We start from the raw sequence: 20,375 nt of genomic DNA, 5'->3' as shown, positions 1-20,375 counted from the left end.
ACCTACGTTTTATGTGGAAAACTGAGATATTTCAGTTTCAGGTCTTACCATTTGGATTAAATGTTTCTCCTTATGTATATACTAAGCTACTCAGACCTGTCATGAAACATCTAAGATCCAAAGGTCACATACTGAGTAATTATTTAGATGACATATTTATTGTAGGAAGCACTTATAATGAATGTTTAAATAGTATACAAGTTACACTTGATACCATTAACTATCTTGGACTAAAAGTAAACTATGACAAAAGCTCCCTGGTACCCCAAAGAACTGTCAAATATCTGGGTTTCATATTAGATTCAAAAAATTGGCAACTTTCCTTACCTGATGAGAAAAAGTCCAAAGTTGAACAAGAGATTAAGTCATTTATTAAATTGAAAAATTGTTATATTAGGGACCTTGCACATTTAACTGGTTTACTTGTCTCTATTTGTTTACGCCAAGTGCAAGCACCTTTCACATGTGCCGTGTGCAATAATCGTAGGCCAATTTCCTAGAGGCTCAAGCGTAACTTAAATGGTATGTCACTACATTCATTATGGTAAAACTTCATATCGATGGATTCTATTTCCGGACCAGGACGATTCGGAGCGTTGTAGCGAACGCACGTAGGTTGCATTCCTGCCGGGTTTGAAGCTAGACTTGGCCGCAGCCATTGACCACGCCGCGTGTGTTTTCAGTATAGTTATTTTCTAAGAATAGTAGTTGTCGTGTCACGATTGTCACGCATCAGGCGTCAGTGTACGAACGAATAAGTGTAGATTAACGTAAAATATACGTGCATGTGAAACATTGAGTTTCTTTTCATCGCCACACCTACCCGAACCACCCAGGCCGGAGCGGCCAGGGTCCTCAGCGGCATCACAGCAGGCTTTGGAAGGCCTAGCTCCTACCGGACCACGCGAGGCGTCACACCGGAGCGGTGGAGGCGCTCCTCACCAGCAACGAGCACCAAAGGAAAGAGAAGTATCGGAACGCGACCACGGGAGTCCGGGCTAACCGCCTTGTGACGTAGACATTTTTGGTGTTCCCATCAGAGGGGAGGAATTACAGCACGATATTATTGAAAGCCATCGTCATCAACGCGAGCACCGCAGCGGTACATCGCATTGGTAGCGTAATCATCGCTTCAAGTACTCATCGTGTCAGCATTATTCATTTTTGCCGTTAAATTCAGTGGAAACGGAGCCCGGTGCGGTTGGGCATAGTGCGAAAAAATCAAATCAAATCGTAATAAAAGGGAAGGCGTCGGCCGCCATTTTCTTGCGTAGGCAACGGACGGGGACCGTACAGTGCGGAGTGCGGCCATCTTTAGCATAAGGACATTTCCGGTTCGCGGCAAACGTCAGTTTGGGACATTTAGGTTAGAATTATCTGTCAACGTCAAGTGTCGCCAATAGATTAATTAGGTTATCGTCAATATAAAATCCAACTTTAAGGTAAAGCCAAAGCCACCTAACTTGTAAACTGTTAGTCGAATAGTGTCACAAATTAGTGTCTTTCATTAATCGTAAAGTAAATTCACGTCATGTCGTTAAAGTCAATCAAGGTGCAGCTGCGCACCAAGTACCAAATGTTGACCGACTATGCTGGCACGGTCACATCACGACCTGACAGCATGGCCGCGTCGGTGGCGAAGCGGCACTTTGATCTTATTTATACTGAGTACGTCAAGGCCCACGAGTCACTGCTGGCCTACGAAGGTGAGCTCGAGGAGGAGGAACGACTTCAATACCAGGAGTGCTTCAGCGAGGTTAACCGGCTGCTGATCCAGCTAGACGAGGCGTCGGCTGGAGAGGCTGGCCAGTCACACACACCCCGTGGACAGGCAGGTAAAGTCAAATTGCCCTCTGTGCAGCTGCCCACCTTCAGTGGCAACCTGCCAGAGTGGCTCTCCTTCTATGATCTCTTTATGTCGTTAGTCAATAGTAGGGACATCTCCGACGCGGAGAAACATTACTATCTTCGGTCGTCGTTGCAAGGGGAGGCGCTGTCCATTATACAGCACCTTCCGATGGACGGACCCAACTACGCGGTAGCTTTACAGTTATTGCGGGCTCGGTATCAGAATAACAGGCTGCTGTTGGATACATTCATTAGCCGAATCATGAACCTGCCTTCAGTGGCGCACTGGAGTGCAGGGTCACGCTCAGCTTTCTATGACCCGCTCCGGGAGTCAGTCCAGGCGCTTGAGAAGCTCAAGCAGCCAATCACGGAGTGGTCATACTTATTGGTTTTTATAATTTTGCAGAAACTACCGAACAGAATCAAGACCTTATACGAGGAGAGGTACGGTGGCAATCCGGAGGTGTTGCCCACTCTCACGCAGCTACTGGCGCTGTTGGAGGAGCAGTGCCGGGTTCAGCAAGCGGTCTCGCCAGCAGCGGTGGAGCAACCAACTGCGCAGCGTGGTTCCGCACCTGCACGAGGAAGAGCGGGGCCGTCGGGTCAAGCTACCAGGAAACCGGGACCACCAGCGAGGGTCTTCGCCATCGAACAAGAGACCAATCAGGTGAATTCACCCCCTGTTCTTTGCTCATACTGCTCGAGTGACCAGCACAGCTTGTACAAATGCCCGAAGTTCCTTAACCTGGCGATTTCGGAGCGGAAGACCTGGGCTAGGAAGTCAGGCGCATGCTTCAGATGCCTGCGCAGTCACTATGCACGCGAGTGCATGCAGCGCAACTGGTGCGCACAGTGTGAGTCGTCCGCACACAACTCACTGCTGTGCGATGGTGGTGCAGCGGGGAGAGCCCCACCCATGGCAGTTGAAGCAGCTGTCCATCGGGTAAGGGTCATGCCGCTTGCCACGCCAAGCACGTCGAGAGCAGTCACGCTGCCGGAGCGGTGGCCGTCTCCCCAGCGACGGACTACATCTCCGCCGAGGGCTGCGAAGCCGCAGTCTCCCAAGCCGTCAGTACCAGACCAACCCCAAAGGAGGGAGACAGGGTCACCTCATAGTGCGCTTCAGCCGGCTCAGCTGATTCCCACCGGTCATATACCGAGGGCTAAGGTAGGCGCGCGTGTTCAAGCGGCGCAGCAGTCATTCCACTCATTGCGCTTCGGGACTCGGAGCAGTCCTGAGCCTGAACAATGAGATCAGGCCACTGTTGGTGCACCGGAGGAAAGACTACGAATGGCGCCAATTCGTGTCTCTCCTACAGCTGTGATCATGGTCAGATCAGGCAATGGGTCTTATGTTAAAGCTAGGGCTTTGCTTGACTCGGGAGCGGGGTGCTCCGTAGTGAAGAAATCATTTGTAGAAAGATTCAAAGTACACCAACAGTTTACTGGGAATAATATTTTTGGAGTAGGTGACATAAAGGTAAATGTGCCAGGCACGATTGCTAAGCTTGTATTCAAACCACGCGGGAAAACAGTGCCTATCATCAGTGTAGTAGCTACAGTCATGTACAGGGTTACGGGAAACATACCTTATTATGATACTGAGATCAGGACTCATTTGGATTCATCAAAACTTGAATTAGCTGACCCTGCCTTGGATAAATCGCAGGATGTGGACATCATTCTAGGAACGGATGTGCTCAATTATATATACACTGGTTCAAAGATACTCACTAACATTCCAGGTGTTGAGGCGTACGGCACCTGCTTCGGTCACGTGCTGATGGGGGCAACTTGGAATTACCCATCATCATTAACAACACCGACCGCCGGGACATCAGTAGAGGACTACGGCATCCATGCTACTCGGCTCGAGGACGTCCTAGAAAGGTTTTGGAGAGTGGAGCAGCCCCCCGAGGAGCGGCCGCAACACCCAGAACACCTCGAATGTGAAAGGTTGTATACCTCCACTACTCAACGTTTAGATAATGGCCAATTCATGGTGCGGTTGCCGCTGCGGGCAGACCGACCCAAGCTGGGCGAGTCTAGGGCTCTAGCCATGCGTAGACTGATTTCGTTGGAGGCCAGGCTGGCCAAAAATCCAGTATTTGCTGAAAAATATAAGGAATTCATGAGGGACTATGAGGCACTTGGTCATATGTCCAAATCAGACTTTAATTTCGAGAGCGAACACTATGTAATACCCCACCACGGAATTTTCAAAAAGGGATCCGAAAAGATCCGCGTCGTATATAACGCTGCAGCTAACTCAAGCACCGGAGTATCGCTCAATCAATGCCTTCACTCAGGCAAACCGCTTCAAAATGATATCACTCAAATATTGTTAAATTTCAGACGTCATCAAGTTGTCTTCACGACCGACATCAGAATGATGTTCCGGCAAACGTGGATACACCCCAGCGATAGGCGCTATCAGCTGATTCTGTGGCGCGAGGATCCGTCGCAGGATGTACAGGTATATGAGTTAAATACCAATACATACGGACTACGCTCCAGTCCTTTCATCGCGATAAGGACCTTACTTCGATTAGCTGATGACTGGGAAGCCCAGCATCCAGACTCACCGGCTGCTCATATCATGCGCAGAGATGTATATGTTGACGACATCCTCACTGGGGCTGATTCACTCACCGAGGCCCAAGAACTCAAATCAGAACTCATAGAACTCATGCGGAGCGCTGGATATGAGTTACGCAAATGGTCGTCTAACCGCAGAGAATTATTACAGGATCTTCCGCAGGAGCATTGTGAGATGCCTCGTCAGTTTGACACTGACGACAAGAGTTTCATAAAGGTATTAGGGATACAGTGGAACCCCATGTCAGATTCCATGTCGTATCAACTCAACATACCGTTGGGCCAACCAACGACGAAACGTAGCATATTGAGTACCATAGCTAGACTGTATGACCCGTGTGGCTATTGCGCACCAATCATATTTAGATTCAAACTGTTTTTACAATCACTGTTCACAGATGGATTACAGTGGGATGAGCCACTGTCCCATACTCAAGACCTTCAATGGAATGAACTCATTCAAGATCTACATCACTTGAGTCAGCTACAGATTCCGCGGTGCGTCACTCTGCCCGGTGCGGTGTCACACTCCCTCCACGGCTTTGGAGATGCGTCGGAGCTCGGCTACGGAGCCTGCGTGTACCTCCGGACTGAGGACGCGTCAGGGAATGTACTAGTACGGTTAGTGATAGCTAAGACTCGCGTAGCGTCAAGGAGAGTCAAACAAACCATTCCGAAGAGCGAGTTAAATGCAGCTCACCTGGTTTATAAGTTATTAAACCACGTCGCAGCGGCATACGAGGAATCAGTTCAGATTGACAGCATAAATGCTTGGTCAGATTCCAGAATTGTGCTATGTTGGTTGAACACAAAGCCTCATGTGCTACAGACTTTTGAAGGTAACCGTGTTCAAGATATTCAACAGTCAACCCGACCTATGACATGGAGGTATGTCAGATCGGAGTCGAACCCTGCCGATGTCGCATCGCGGGGGGCTACGGCGAAGGACCTCATCGGGTTTCATCTTTGGTGGAACCCAGAATGGTTAATGACGAATGAGTCACAGTGGCCGACGATGCCGGTCACCATGTCACCAGATTTACCCGGATTCAAACAGTTACATCACATTACGCCGGCCGAGAAGTCATGGGAGGAGTTTCTGTTATCACGAGTCAGTTCGTTCAACAAGCTTATCAATGTGACGTCATACGTATTGCGATTTTGTAAGAACGTTCGTTTGCCGAAAGCGCAACGGAACGTTCGCCCTACGCTAACGATCGACGAAAATCGTGAGGCAATGAACCACTGGATTAAGTACGTTCAACTGGATGCTTACAGAGATGAAATCGTGTTATTGAAAGGAGGCAAGATTGTTTGCAAGTCACTTCAAAAACTCAGCGTTTTCGTAGATGAGAATCACTTCATTCGCGTCGGAGGGCGACTGCGGCATTCATGCTTACGTTACGATGCTAAGCACCCATACCTTCTACCTAAAGACCATAAATGGACTCAAATGTTGATGCAGCATTATCACCGTACCTATTGTCACGCTTCAACGAGCGCACTCATCAATATACTCCGGCAACGTTACTGGATCCCGTCGGCGCGACGTGTGGTATCCCGCGTAATCAATAGCTGTATGTCGTGTTTCAGATTCAACGCTTCAACGCAGGCCCCGTTTATGGCAGATTTGCCAGCGGACCGAGTCACGGCGGCTCGTGCCTTTTCAGGAGTAGCAACCGATTTTGCCGGTCCCTACTGGGTCAAAAGTAGTCACCTCAGAAATGCTAAATCACTCAAAGCTTATCTGTGTGTTTTCGTATGTTTAGGAACGAAAGCCGTACATCTTGAACTCGTCTCGTCGCTGAGCACCGAGGCCTTCATTGCGGCGTTCACACGGTTTGTCAGTCGACGAGGGCTGCCCGCCTTAGTCAGGAGCGATCAAGGTACAAATTTCAAAGGTGCTAGCTCATACCTCAAGGAGGTTAGTCAGTTCTTACTTGACAACGAAATTGTCCTCCAGGAGGAATTTCGTCGCCAAGGTGTCCGCTGGGAGTTCAATCCTCCTGGTGCCCCTCACATGTCAGGCTTGGTAGAAGCCGCAGTCAAGAGTAGTAAGAACCTACTCAAGCGTGAGTTAGGGGACCGCATACTGACCTTCGAGGGTCTTTCAACCGTATTTACCAAAGTAGAATCGGTGCTTAACTCACGGCCTCTGGTTCCTTTATCCGAGGACCCATGTGACTTGGAAGTACTCACTCCGGGCCACTTTCTTATAGGGCAACCATTGCTATCGGTACCTGAGTACCCGTGGAAAGACACTAATGTAGCATGTTTATCACATTTCCAGTCTTTACAAAGGATTTCACAAAACTTTTGGGCTAAATGGCATATTACTTACCTTAATAATTTGCAAACCAGACTCAAATGGTACAATCATGTTCCTAACATGGCTTTAAATGATTTAGTATTAATCAAGGATGAAACTGCACCCCCTCTCCACTGGCGTAGAGGTAGAGTGATTCAATTATTTAAAGGTGCAGATGATATTGTACGATCAGTTAAATTAAAAACTCAGGGCGGCGACTTAATCCGGCCCGTTGTCAAATTGTGTAAATTACCAGTAGAGTGTACTTAACTGTATTAATTTATAAGTTATGTTTTGGTATTGTCACATGTTAACAACTTATGGTACCTACTGTTTAAATTGAATTTATTTATATCAAGATGACTCACTGATTTCTAATTGCAACTGTACTAGGTACTGTTTCTTTATAAGTATTTAGTTGGTTACTTGTTCTTTCATGTCACCACTTTGCTGTGGTCAATGTTTGATAGTGCTGTAAGTTAGACTAGCTAATCCATTGTGCTTCAAGGTATCAGCTCAACTCTGGCCTCCCCCCCGCAGGAATGTTTACGCCAAGTGCAAGCACCTTTCACATGTGCCGTGTGCAATAATCGTAGGCCAATTTCCTAGAGGCTCAAGCGTAACTTAAATGGTATGTCACTACATTCATTATGGTAAAACTTCATATCGATGGATTCTATTTCCGGACCAGGACGATTCGGAGCGTTGTAGCGAACGCACGTAGGTTGCATTCCTGCCGGGTTTGAAGCTAGACTTGGCCGCAGCCATTGACCACGCCGCGTGTGTTTTCAGTATAGTTATTTTCTAAGAATAGTAGTTGTCGTGTCACGATTGTCACGCATCAGGCGTCAGTGTACGAACGAATAAGTGTAGATTAACGTAAAATATACGTGCATGTGAAACATTGAGTTTCTTTTCATCGCCACACCTACCCGAACCACCCAGGCCGGAGCGGCCAGGGTCCTCAGCGGCATCACAGCAGGCTTTGGAAGGCCTAGCTCCTACCGGACCACGCGAGGCGTCACACCGGAGCGGTGGAGGCGCTCCTCACCAGCAACGAGCACCAAAGGAAAGAGAAGTATCGGAACGCGACCACGGGAGTCCGGGCTAACCGCCTTGTGACGTAGACACTATTTGTCCTGCTACTGAATATGGTTATATGTATACTAAAGAACTGGAAAGACAAAAATATAAATACTTACAGAAACATAATGACAATTATGATTGCAATATGCCTATATCACTTAGTGTGAAAAATGATTTAAAATGGTGGTTAAAAACAATAAATAAGGCAAAATGTAAAATAAAGTGTAATAATTTTAGCAGAGAAATTTATAGTGATAGTTCATTGACAGGCTGGGGCGGTTCATGTGGAGATGAGACGGCCGCTGGGTTATGGAATGATGATGAGAGAAAACATCACATAAATTATCTGGAGCTTATGGCGGCATTTTTATGTTTAAAGACTTTTTGTTCTGATCTAACCGATTGTGAGATACTTTTAAGAATAGACAACACCACAGCTATCTCATACATTAACCGCCTAGGGGGAACACGTTTTTTACACCTTAATTCAATTGCGAGGCAAATATGGCAATGGTGTGAAAAGAGACGCATCACAATATTTGCCTCCTATATTCAATCAGAACTCAATGTCATAGCTGATAAGGAATCTAGAAAGGCTCATTCGGAAATTGAATGTGAATTAAACAATGAATATTTTGAAATCGTTCTGCAGTATTTTGGAATTCCAGATATAGACTTGTTTGCTAGTCGCGCAAATAAAAAAATGTGAGCGCTATGTATCCTGGACAAGGGACCCTGATGCTTTCCAAATAGATGCTTTCACAATTTCATGGACAATTTTTTCTACGCTTTCCCCCCATTTGCGCTGATACCTAAGGTATTGCAAAAAATTATTTTAGAAAAATCAGAAGGCATTGTTATTGTACCTAAGTGGCAAGCTCAGGTGTGGTACCCTATTTTTACAAAACTGGTCAAAACAAGATGTATAGAATTAGGCCCTAGCACTCATTTATTTAAATGTTATTCCAGCAACCAGCGGTTTCAACGGCGTCTTATCCTGGTTGCCGCGGTGCTATCCGGAAAGCGCTATCTATGAGGGGCGTGTCGTCTGGTGCGGCCGAAATTATGTTGGAATCCCTTGCGCCCAACACCGTCAAGCAGTATGACACGTACTTGAAACGCTGGTATATGTATTGTGGAACAAATCATATTGATTATTTTAAGGCTTCTATTCCGGAAGTGCTTGCTTTTTTAACAGAATTGTGTAGTGATGGAGCCGGGTATGGAAGTATCAATAGTTGTAAATCTGCCCTGGTGCTTCTATTAGGAAATAAGATCTCGTCAGATGATAGGGTGAAACGATTTATGAAGGGCGTTTTTCGATTAAACCCGCCACAACCTAAATATAGTGTAACCTGGGATCCTCAATTAGTATTGAATCATTTGTCAAAAATGTCACCTAATAAAAATCTGTCTTTGGAAAATTTAAGCAAAAAATTAGTAACTCTATTAGCTATTGTTACTGCACACAGAGTGCAAACCCTGTCTTTGATAAAATTATCAAACATCTACCATTATTCTGATAAAATTCTTATCAAAATTTCAGACTTGATTAAAACTTCCAGAGCGGGTTCATATCAACCCGTGCTATCTTTACCTTTTTTCAAAGAAAATCTGATATTTGCCCAGGTCAAGCATTGTTAGACTATATTAACATGACGAAGGATATTCGTGGTGGTTGTGAGCGATTATTTATCGCCTTCAAAAAACCCCATAAAGAGATCACTTCCCAAACAATTAGTAGATGGATTAAGAATATGCTAAAAGATAGTGGTATTGATACCTCCATTTTCGCCTCCCATTCAACTCGCCATGCATCGGTGTCAGCCGCAGATCGTTTGGGAGTGAATATCGATGTAATTAGAAAAACAGCAGGTTGGAGTGGCACTTCCAAAGTTTTTGCTAAATTTTATAATAGGCCCATAGCGCCAAATATTGATTTTGCAAGATCCTTAGTTTCTGATTAATTAGAAATAAGTATTAAAAATTGTCATGTCTTAAGCAGCAACGCACCGTCATGTGTTGCTATAGTTGTTGATTTTGTTAGAACAGCCCATGCTGTCTCTGTTAATTGTTGTAGTTTTATACAAATTTAAGTTTTTTAAATAGTACTAATTGAGTATTAAGAAGGAACAAATTATCTTTTGTTTCATTTGACTATAATTATGAGAGTCAAGTTTAGTAAATGTTGATCTCACTGGATCTCTTGAGATAGTTATAAGAGTTACCTAAATACATGGTTGATGATATCTAAACAGTTACGTTTTAAGTAAAGCAATGGTTTGCTAATTATTGATTGTAATGCAAAGCCAAAAATAAACTTTAAATATCTCTAAACATCTACATAGTTATTATCATTGAAGAAATTTGTGCAGCGTAATAATAATTGGAAATTAAACGAACTTACCTGTAAGTGAAGTTCTATTTCAATTATATTAGCTGCACAAATTTCGAAATGATAACCCATCCCTCCCACTACCCGCGTTGTCCTGAGACAACCAGGGATTCTAATAGTGTAAAAATCCCTGTCAAAGTTTAAGATAATATTGGCTTTGCTGAGTTGTGAGCCAAGCTGTCACATCTGCTGACATATGCACTGCCAGCGCGTGCTGCTGGCGAAGCTATGTGTATATGCGATAACATGTGTTTTTTCCGCCTTGTAGTGACAAGCGCTTAAGAACAGAGAGCCCGCCTAGCTGTCACTGGCAGTGAATAGTGTTATAACTTGGCTTGTTACTCTAAACTAAATGAGGTTGGTAGACTTGGAAGCAGCGTCGTGCGCGCGCCCGCGCAGACGGTGCGTTCAGAAATTTATAAAAATTTTAAATTTCTCGTTGAGAAATTTTAACTTTATACTCTAAATACCATGGCCAGAAGCTGTATGAGTACGGCGTACTACATAGTTATTATCATTTCGAAATTTGTGCAGCTAATATAATTGAAATAGAACTTCACTTACAGGTAAGTTCGTTTAATTTCCAATTATGAGCGTTTACTTACAACAACTGTAATGAGGAGAGTCCGTGGAAAATACCTGTTGGCAACTCTTTGATTTTATTTCCATATAAAACCCTGAAAAAGAAATGGTTCATTAAAAAAAAGGTTTATAATCATAATCATTTATATTCACATAAAAAAGGTTTATACCGTTTAAATTTTCTACCCTAAATTCTAAATTCGAATTCATAAATTAATTCACTTACAATGAAGTTAGATGCGTTAGTCCTGTAAACGCATCCGCAGCTAACTTCGTGATCTTATTGTTGCTCAAGTCAATGCGCGCGATTCGCTTCACTGCCGAAAACGCGCCGGCGCCGACCTCGGTTATCTCATTCTGTTCTAGGCGGCTGGAAAGAGAGAGACGAGTTAATTGTTGTTTATTTTTTTAAACTCATTATAGTCAGGGTGTCGATCCTACCGACTGCGCCAAGATACGTGTATTGAGTGACCCTATATTTTATAGAAATATTGCTCTATTATTAAACCTTTACTGTGTGTTGTTTAGTTGTCAAGCGGACCCCAGGCTCCTATGTGAGCCGTGGCAAAAATGCCGGGATAACGCGAGGAAGAAGAAGATTAAACCTTTAACTATTCTGTGCCAATACACAAGAACACTTGGCCCTGTTTGAAGGATTTTCTCTCGCAGCACCTTAAGCTACGTACATTTCTTATATTCAAATAGTGGACAGTGAAGCTTCGCGGGGCAAAGCCAAACGCTCGGCAAACCATTAATATGCGATCACTGTTGTTATAGGAGGCCTTTAAAGGCGGTCCACTAGCGCAGAATCTGTTATAGTACTCACATCCTAGTCTATGTGGGACTGCGCAGCTACAAGAGGGAGGCCAGCGAGACTAGGCAAACCATTCACCTGCAAACACTGTTGTCAAAAGCAACCTTAAAGGGCAACTACCAGTGCTTATATCTCAGTAGCCCTATGTGGAATGGTGGAAGGTACTTCCGAAAGAAGTTTCTCTCTGCAGTCAACTGTACCCTCGGGTGTGCAGCGACAAGGATGTGGGTAGCGAGACTAGGCAAACCATTCACCTGCAAACACTGTTGTCAAAAGCAGCCTTAAAGGGCAACTAGCAGTACTTACGAGTACATCTCAGTAGCTCTATGCGGGATGGTAGAAGGCAGTTCAGACAGAAGTTTCTCTCTGCAGTCGACTGTACCCTCGGGTGTGCAGCGACAAGGATGTGGGTAGCAAGACTAGGCAAACCATTCACTTGCAAACACTGTTGTCATAAGTAGCTTTAAAGGGCAACTAGCAGTACTTACATCTCAGTAGCTCTATGCGGGATGGTAGAAGGCAGTTCAGACAGAAGTTTCTCTCTGCAGTCAACTGTACCCTCGGGTGTGCAGCGACAAGGACGTGGGCAGCGAGACTGGGCAAACCATTCACTTGCAAACACTGTTGTCAAAAGCAGCCTTAAAGGGCAACTAGCAGAACTTACATCTCAGTAGCCCTATGCGGGATGGTAGACGGTAATTCCGAAAGAAGTTTCTCTCTGCAGTCGACTGTACCCTCGGGTGTGCAGCGACAAGGATGTGGGCAGCGAGACTAGGCAAACCATTCAACTGCAAACACTGTTAACTATCAGTACTTATAGGGCAACTATCAGTACTTACATCTCAGTAGCCCTATGCGGGATGGTAGAAGGCAGTTCAGACAGAAGTTTCTCTCTGCAGTCGACTGTACCCTCAGGTATGCAGCGACAAGGATGTGGGCAGCGAGACTAGGCAAACCATTTACTTGCAAACACTGTTGTCAAAAGCAGCCTTAAAGGGCAACTAGTACTTACGTCTCAGTAGCCCTATGCGGGATGGTAGAAGGCAGCTCCGACAGAAGTTTCTCTCTGCAGTCAACTGTACCCTCGAGTGTGCAGCGACAAGGATATGGGCAGCGAGACTAGGCAAACCATTTACTTGCAAACACTGTTGTCAAAAGCAGCCTTAAAGGGCAACTAGTACTTACGTCTCAGTAGCCCTATGCGGGATGGTGGAAGGTAGCTCCGACAGAAGTTTCTCTCTGCAGTCGACTGTATACCCTCAGGTATGCAGCGACAAGGAGGTGGGCAGCGAGACTGGGCAAACCATTCAACTGCAAACACTGTTGTCAAAAGCAGCCTTAAAGGGCAACTAGCAGTACTTACGTCTCAGTAGCCCTATGCGGGATGGTAGAAGGTAGCTCCGACAGAAGTTTCTCTCTGCAGTCGACTGTATACCCTCAGGTATGCAGCGACAAGGAGGTGGGCAGCGAGACTGGGCAAACCATTCAACTGCAAACACTGTTGTCAAAAGCAGCCTTAAAGGGCAACTAGCAGTACTTACGTCTCAGTAGCCCTATGCGGGATGGTGGAAGGTAACTCCGACAGAAGTTTCTCTCTGCAGTCAACTGTACCCTCAGGTGTGCAGTGATAAGATGGAGACAGCAAGACTCGGCAAACCATTCAACTGCAAATACTGTTGTCAAAAGCAGCCTTAAAGGGCAACTAGCAGTACTTACATCTCAGTAGCTCTATGCGGGATGGTAGAAGGCAGTTCAGACAGAAGTTTCTCTCTGCAGTCGACTGTACCCTCGGGTGTGCAGCGACAAGGATGTGGGCAGCGAGACTGGGCAAACCATTCACTTGCAAATACTGTTGTCATAAGTAGCCTTAAAGGGCAACTAGCAGTACTTACATCTCAGTAGCCCTATGTGGGATGGTGGAAGGTAACTCCGAAAGAAGTTTCTCTCTGCAGTCAACTGGACCCTCGGGTGTGCAGCGACAAAGATGTGGGCAGCGAGACTGGGCAACAAACCATTCACTTGCAAACACTGTTGTCATAAGTAGACTTAAAGGGCAACTAGTAGTACTTACATCTCAGTAGCTCTATGCGGGATGGTAGAAGGCAGTTCAGACAGAAGTTTCTCTCTGCAGTCGACTGTACCCTCGGGTATGCAGCGACAAGGAGGGGGGCAGCGAGACTGGGCAAACCATTCACTTGCAAACACTGTTGTCATAAGTAGCCTTAAAGGGCAACTAGCAGTACTTACATCTCAGTCGCCCTATGCGGGATGGTAGAAGGTAACTCCGACAGAAGTTTCTCTCTGCAGTCGACTGTACCCTCGGGTGTGCAGCGACAAGGATGTGGGCTGCGAGACTAGGTAAACCATTCACCTGCAAATACTGTTGTCATAAGTAGCCTTAAAGGACAACTACCAGTACTTACATCTCAGTAGCCCTATGCGGGATGGTAGAAGGCAGTTCAGACAGAAGTTTCTCTCTGCAGTCGACTGTACCCTCGGGTGTGCAGCGGCAGGGTGGGGGGCAGCGAGACTGGGCAACAAACCATTCACTTGCAAACACTGTTGTCAAAAGCAGCCTTAAAGGGCAACTAGCAGTACTTACATCTCAGTCGCCCTATGCGGGATGGTAGAAGGTAACTCCGACAGAAGTTTCTCTCTGCAGTCGACTGTACCCTCGGGTGTGCAGCGACAAGGATGTGGGCTGCGAGACTAGGCAAACCATTCACCTGCAAATACTGTTGTCATAAGTAGCCTTAAAGGACAACTACCAGTACTTACATCTCAGTAGCCCTATGCGGGATGGTAGAAGGCAGTTCAGACAGAAGTTTCTCTCTGCAGTCCACTGTACCCTCGGGTGTGCAGCGGCAGGGTGGGGGGCAGCGGGGTTCCGCGGAGCATTCGCCGGGGATTGCAGTTGTCGGTCCTGTTAAAAGAAACATACGATTAAGTTTCAACCACAGACAAAACATCCTCCTGGCTGAGCTTAGTCGCGCTACCCCCTCTGTCACGCATACGGTAATTTTACTCCATGTTCGAATCGAAAGTGTCTTTGTGTGACGTCCGTGTCTTTGAACGGACCAATCACGGCACGGGACTTCGCTCACCTCGTCCCGCGCACCCCCGCATTTTTGGCATAATCGGTTGCATGAAATAATTGCTCTAAACTCGGTCTAGAGGATTCCTAAGTCTATGGTTTCAACATTCCAGCATTGAAATCATTTATTTAGTAAACACTTTGAGAACTGACCTTTTGCTACGGATGAAGGAGATCTCGAAAATTAGAAAACTGCAGTTATAGCTCTTTATTATTTTCTCGGTAGTTAGGGTGTTTTCCCAAGACACTTAACGAAGTGAATTTATAGGTAATACTGAGTAAGTATGGGACCATCCCCAAAAAAGTAAATAAAAATGCTGTTTCATACATTTTGGCTAGTCAGAGGTCAATGTTTTTCAATGGAAAACCAATTTTTTTTTCGATTTCTAGGATAGTCCCTTAGTAAAAGTTGCTCATTATGACCTGTATACTTAATTACTTACCTCGCCATATTTGGCCAAAGGTTAAAAAAATCCTGTATTAAAAAATTTTTTATTTATTCTACACATAATATAATACAAGCTTACCACTGCATATTAACTCGTGTGCCTCCAGGTCCGTCAGAAGAGCTCCTCTCAAGGTGGCGGGGGCTTGGCATCTGCAAGAAAAGATCAGATTTACATCAACATATGTACTAACTAAACCACGGTATAATAATATACTCCGCCTGGTACTCTCTTCCCGTCTTTTCTACGTCACCTGACTGACACAAGCCTACGTCGTCATGCGACAGCGCTATATAATAATATGCGATAGCCCTATATATAGCGGCCATGTTATTGTGACGACCATGTTTTATTAGACTATGTACTAAACAAGATTTATGTGCCAAAATATTGAATTCTGTGTTTGAGTGTTTTATGTGGGACTGTAAAGGTGCTTCCAGCTCAGACGTACGACTACTGTCTATCTTATCATGTAAAAGTACCTTGCTAAAACCCCCAAAATGCCCGTACTCTTGACAGCGCTAGCCAGCCGTGCGACGCGACAATCGCATATAACCGGGTTGTCGGTCAGTCTCAGCATTGTGTAGTCGTACCATTGCGTCTTTTAAAACAATATGTTGAACATACCTTGCCCCAACTCCCAAAATGCCCGTACTCTTGACAGCGCTACCTAACCGTGCGACGCGACAGTCGCACACGACTGGATTGTCGGTCAGTCGCAGCGTGTGTAGTCGCGCGACTGCTGTCTTACAACATGTAAACGTACCTTGCTCCAACCCCCAAAATACCCGTACTCTTGACAGCGCTAAGTAGCCAATCGTGCAGCGCGACAATCGCATACAACCGGGTTGTCGGTCAGTCGCAGCGTGTGTAGTCGTACGACTGCGTCTTTTAAAACAATATGTGAAGTGTGAACAATGAACATACCTTGCTCCAACTCCCAAAATGCCCGTACTCTTGACAGCGCTAGCCAACCGTGCGACGCGACAATCGCACACGACTGGATTGTCGGTCAGTCGCAGCGTGTGTAGTCGCGCGACTGCCGCCGGCTCCAGCGAGAGATACGTCAAGTTGTTGTTGTTTAGCGTTCTGGAAATTAAAATAAAACAATTGATTAATAAAATAAGCTAACTAGGTTTGTGATTTCTGAAATTGGGTAGAGTTGAACCAAAATAAGTCTGCAGCGATTTTGATAGTCCAGACTATGCAAGTGTTATTTTAAACGTACGTAGGTTGTTCCATAAGTCTTGCAAAAGTGTAACTTCTTATTAAGCTTTTTCAAAATAAAAACCATCACTGTTAATACACTTATGCATGCTTTCCAACCATGTGTCAAACATGATCTTCCACCGCTCGTTTGTGACAGTGGCGCAGGCTTTATCCCATGCACTCAATAGCTCGTCATCAGTTGCAACGGTCGTCCTTTTAATTGGCTCTTGATCAGTGGGAAGAGACCAAAATCGCACGGTGCAAGGTCGGGGCTATAAGACAGATGGTACAGCACAGTAAGCCCCGATTGCTCCAAAAACTCCCGAGTTCTGATCGCACGATGAGCAGGAGCGTTATGATGGTGGAAGTGCTAACTGTCCAGATGAGGGACCCAGAGAGAATAACATAACTTTTTAACTTTTAGGTCTTCGTGTAAAATTGAATTAAGTGTTGATGCACTAATGTGGAGCATGTCCTCAATCTGCCTGCACGTAATTCGCCTATTAATAGTTATCAGTTTTCTAACATCGTCTATGTTTTCTTGGGTCCTGCTTGTAAAGGGTCGGCCCGGTCTTTCGTCGTCGTCTAAATTATAGTTGCCTCTTTGAAATTCCTTGTACCACCTGAATACGGTAGAAAGGGAAGGGCACTCTTTACCAAAGGCACCGAACATTTCCTCGTGGGTAAGATAATCCACGTTTGAAATTATAATAGAAAATCACTCTGTACTCGCGGTTACCCTTTTCACAATTGTTTCGATCTATTTACCAACTATCACTGCTGGCAGGCTCAGCAAACACATCATGTAAGAACTTGTAATTAGTGGCAGATAACCATACGCTCAGTCATACATGTCAAAGCTTGTTAGATTCCTTCCATTGCAAGACTTATGGAACAGCCTACGTAAAACTTCTATGAAATTATGACGTATAAATAACACTTGCACAGCCTGTGCTGTCAAAATCGTTGCAGAGTTATCTTGGTCTAACTCTACCTATGTCATTTTATTTAGTCTAGTTACTTAGTCTAGGTACTCACTTAGGCCGGTTAGGTAAATTGTTTGGACGCATTAAGTGGTTATGCATTGACACAAATTACTGACCTTTTAGCATGTGCCTTTTAGTTTATTAAGATCATGAAATTCATGAAGTTAACTTTATCCTAGACTCACCAGTAATCGCATGCGATTTTCGTTAGGTACATTTGATTGATCGATTGAATACGTTGCACCTACTTAGAGTACTTAGCTTGACCTAAACACGTATACACGCATGAAATTTGTTGCAACGCGAAATGAGCCTATATTTCTCGTAAAATAGGTACCCACTTATAAATAAGTTTTTGGCAAAAATTTCATTTTTGGTACAAGCTTTTATCGCTGACTGTACTTTTCTTACGACAGACAACTAATACTACGACAATTCTAAAAACCCCTAACACAATTAGGTTGCGTTGTTTCATCACAGAGTTCCTATGGCCGCCTCCGGTCTCCATCATCAGATAGATCAGCTCGATGACACCATAATATTGCATTGTCACCCGACTTACGTATGTATGCAAAATTTCAGCTCAATCGGAAACCGGGAAGTGGATCAAATTTAACTTGCAAGATTTGATTACACACAGACAGACAGACAGACAGACAACGGTCAGGTGAAACTAAATAAAAGCTTGTAAAAAAAAACATTTATTTCGGACGATCCAATCCATAGTTGTTAGTAACAAACTTACAAATAGACTTAAATTACTAGGTATGTTGTATGTTAGTACCTAAACTACGATGTTGGGAAGTCCAGTGCCTAACTAATGCACTATCCCATCTCCCTGCCACTACGGCCAGGAGACTGTGTGTTTAGAGAAACATCTCGGCCGCTTTTATTCGGCAGTAGAAAAAAATGTTAATTCCAAGACGGACCTTTGATATTATCTTTGAAGGATCAGCAAAATTGCAAGCACTCTGTCACGCTACGGACATTAGCCACGTTTCTGCGAGTCAGGATGAGAATCTCGCTTTCATCTCCCTTAGACGGATGCTGAGGCTATTTAAGATTTAGATTATCTTTAATATGGTTCCGGTGCCGTAAATATACATAAAAGGGGAGATAATAAATTAAGATTATTGTTTTGAATTGCATAATATCATTTGTAAAAACAGAATAATGAAAGCTATTTCATTTGACTTACTTAAAGGGGCCCACTGATTAACAGTCCGCCGGACGGTTTCGGCCTATCAGTTAGAACAATATTTTGACAGTTCCGAACAACTGACAGGCCGATACCGTCCGGCGGACTGTTAATCAGTGGGCCCCTTAAGCAACAGTCAATTACAATAGAGCCAATAGGAAATAATACGCGAAACTCTGCGTAGGAGGCGCCACTAACACTTTCCGTCACAATCTGGGGGTCTACCGCGAAACAAGAAAATCGAAATTTCGTTATCTCACCTCTCTATCACTCTTGCATATTCAAGCGATAAAAAGGCAGATAACTAAATGTCAAGTTTCGCGTTTCCCGATAGGCCCTTGTTAACAAACCGCCTTGATGCATCAATGTCATATTTTATTGTCTGTGGTAACTTGTCAAAAACAGTTTAAGGCACAGTATGTCAGTATGTATAAGTTACTCTATGGTTTACTAGAGGAGCTAGTGCTGCACTCTGGCGGCCTCTGGAGCCGCCATTAACAGGCGTTCCCCTCTGTCGAAAATAGGCGGCCAATGGTCAACCACATGTCAACCATATGTATGGACTGACGTTTATCTGACATGACGTACCTATACACTTGATGTACCCCTCCCCCGCAAAAAACGGCAGACTATTTTGTACCGAAAATTTTAGACATGGCGTCTCCGTTGTAACCAACTATCCTCTAAGCTGGCGGCAGAACATTGCAGTAATACTCCCTATTAACTTTGTATTAAACTTGATGCTTATTTAATAGGTAGTATTTTTTGGCTATTATAATGCGATCGCAATAGCAATACAACACGCAACATTTTCATTTACAGTTTATATTATTACACACGTTAACAAAACTTATTTGAAGCGTAACAAAACGCAGATTCAAAGACATTTTGCCATAATCTTTCAATAAAGAGTTTTTTTTAACAAAAAAGAAGCGCTGAGGTTCCGCCGCGCTCAAGCTGCCAGAACACACGTATCACAGAAGTTGATATTTCTTGGTGAACGGTACGTTTACAGATATTAAGATGTATAAAAGTAAGAAAAACTGCAACTTCAGTACTTCGAGGCTCTTCAAGTTTTTATAGTCAGACCGTAAATAGTCTGCAGCGATTTTGATAGCCCACGCAGTGCAAGTGTCATTTTAAACGTCAAACTTCTATGAAATTATGACGTATACATAACACTTACACTGCGTGGGCTATCAAATCCGCTGCAGACTTTGTTTGGTGTGACTCTAGCGCCTTTTCGTCGATGCATTTCAGCTGGTTTCTATCCAGATGTAGACTCAAGGACTGAGAGACCATGGAAGACACTGATGGCTTTAAGCTCGTATGAAATAATTCCTATGAAATAGTAAGAAAAACTTCAACTTACAGTACTTCGAGGCTTTTCAAGTTCTCCAGCGCCTTTTCGTCGATGCATTTGAGCTGGTTTCCATCCAGATGTAGACTTTTTAGGGCTGAGAGGCCGCGGAAGGTTCGCCGGCTGATCGCCGTCAGCTCATTGCGGCTTAGGTCTCTGGAATGGTAGAAGAAGTTTAGAAAAAGTAATGGATCATACTCCGCTGGCTTGGTCACCTGGAGAGGATGGGGGAGGATCGTGCTGTGAGAAGAGCGTATGTGGGGCACCCAGGCGGAAAACGTCCGTCTGGGCGTCCCAGATACCCCTGGAGTGACGAAGCCCAAAAAGACCTGTCCGCCCTCGGAATACCCAACTGGCGTGAAGTGGCGCAGAATAGGGCAGAATGGCGCTCTCTTGTGTCAGAGGCTAAGATCCTCTTTGGGTCACTGGGCCAGTGATGTATGTATGTATG

At 44.7% G+C, this 20,375-nt stretch overlaps 3 protein-coding genes across 3 annotated transcripts in view; 1 reads left to right on the top strand and 2 right to left on the bottom strand.

Annotated features, from left to right (window-relative positions):
* Window positions 1-20,375, bottom strand: part of LOC134676594 (protein slit) — a 250,471-nt gene that overhangs the window by 34,194 nt on the left and 195,902 nt on the right. Inside the window, exons 5-10 of the mRNA XM_063534987.1 lie at window positions 19,937-20,080; window positions 16,099-16,260; window positions 15,253-15,323; window positions 14,410-14,554; window positions 11,044-11,187; window positions 10,841-10,912 (exon numbers count right to left, since the gene is read on the bottom strand). Of these exons, the coding sequence (XP_063391057.1) occupies window positions 10,841-10,912; window positions 11,044-11,187; window positions 14,410-14,554; window positions 15,253-15,323; window positions 16,099-16,260; window positions 19,937-20,080 (738 nt within the window). The remainder of the gene's footprint in view (window positions 1-10,840; window positions 10,913-11,043; window positions 11,188-14,409; window positions 14,555-15,252; window positions 15,324-16,098; window positions 16,261-19,936; window positions 20,081-20,375) is intronic.
* The window catches only part of LOC134676285 (uncharacterized), a 181,999-nt gene that overhangs the window by 39,395 nt on the left and 122,229 nt on the right, over window positions 1-20,375 (bottom strand). The window lies entirely within an intron of this gene.
* LOC134676117 (uncharacterized) lies at window positions 3,140-4,947 on the top strand. The gene is made up of 2 exons (XM_063534398.1): window positions 3,140-4,324; window positions 4,845-4,947. Exons 1-2 carry the CDS (start codon window positions 3,140-3,142, stop codon window positions 4,923-4,925), a joined length of 1,266 nt encoding a protein of 421 aa, XP_063390468.1. The 3' UTR covers window positions 4,926-4,947.

The sequence above is a fragment of the Cydia fagiglandana genome, chromosome 24 (genome assembly GCF_963556715.1).
Source record: "Cydia fagiglandana chromosome 24, ilCydFagi1.1, whole genome shotgun sequence".
Taxonomy (NCBI): domain Eukaryota; kingdom Metazoa; phylum Arthropoda; class Insecta; order Lepidoptera; family Tortricidae; genus Cydia; species Cydia fagiglandana.
Note: the sequence above shows the minus strand (reverse complement) of the source record. Positions and strands in the feature narration are given on the sequence as shown.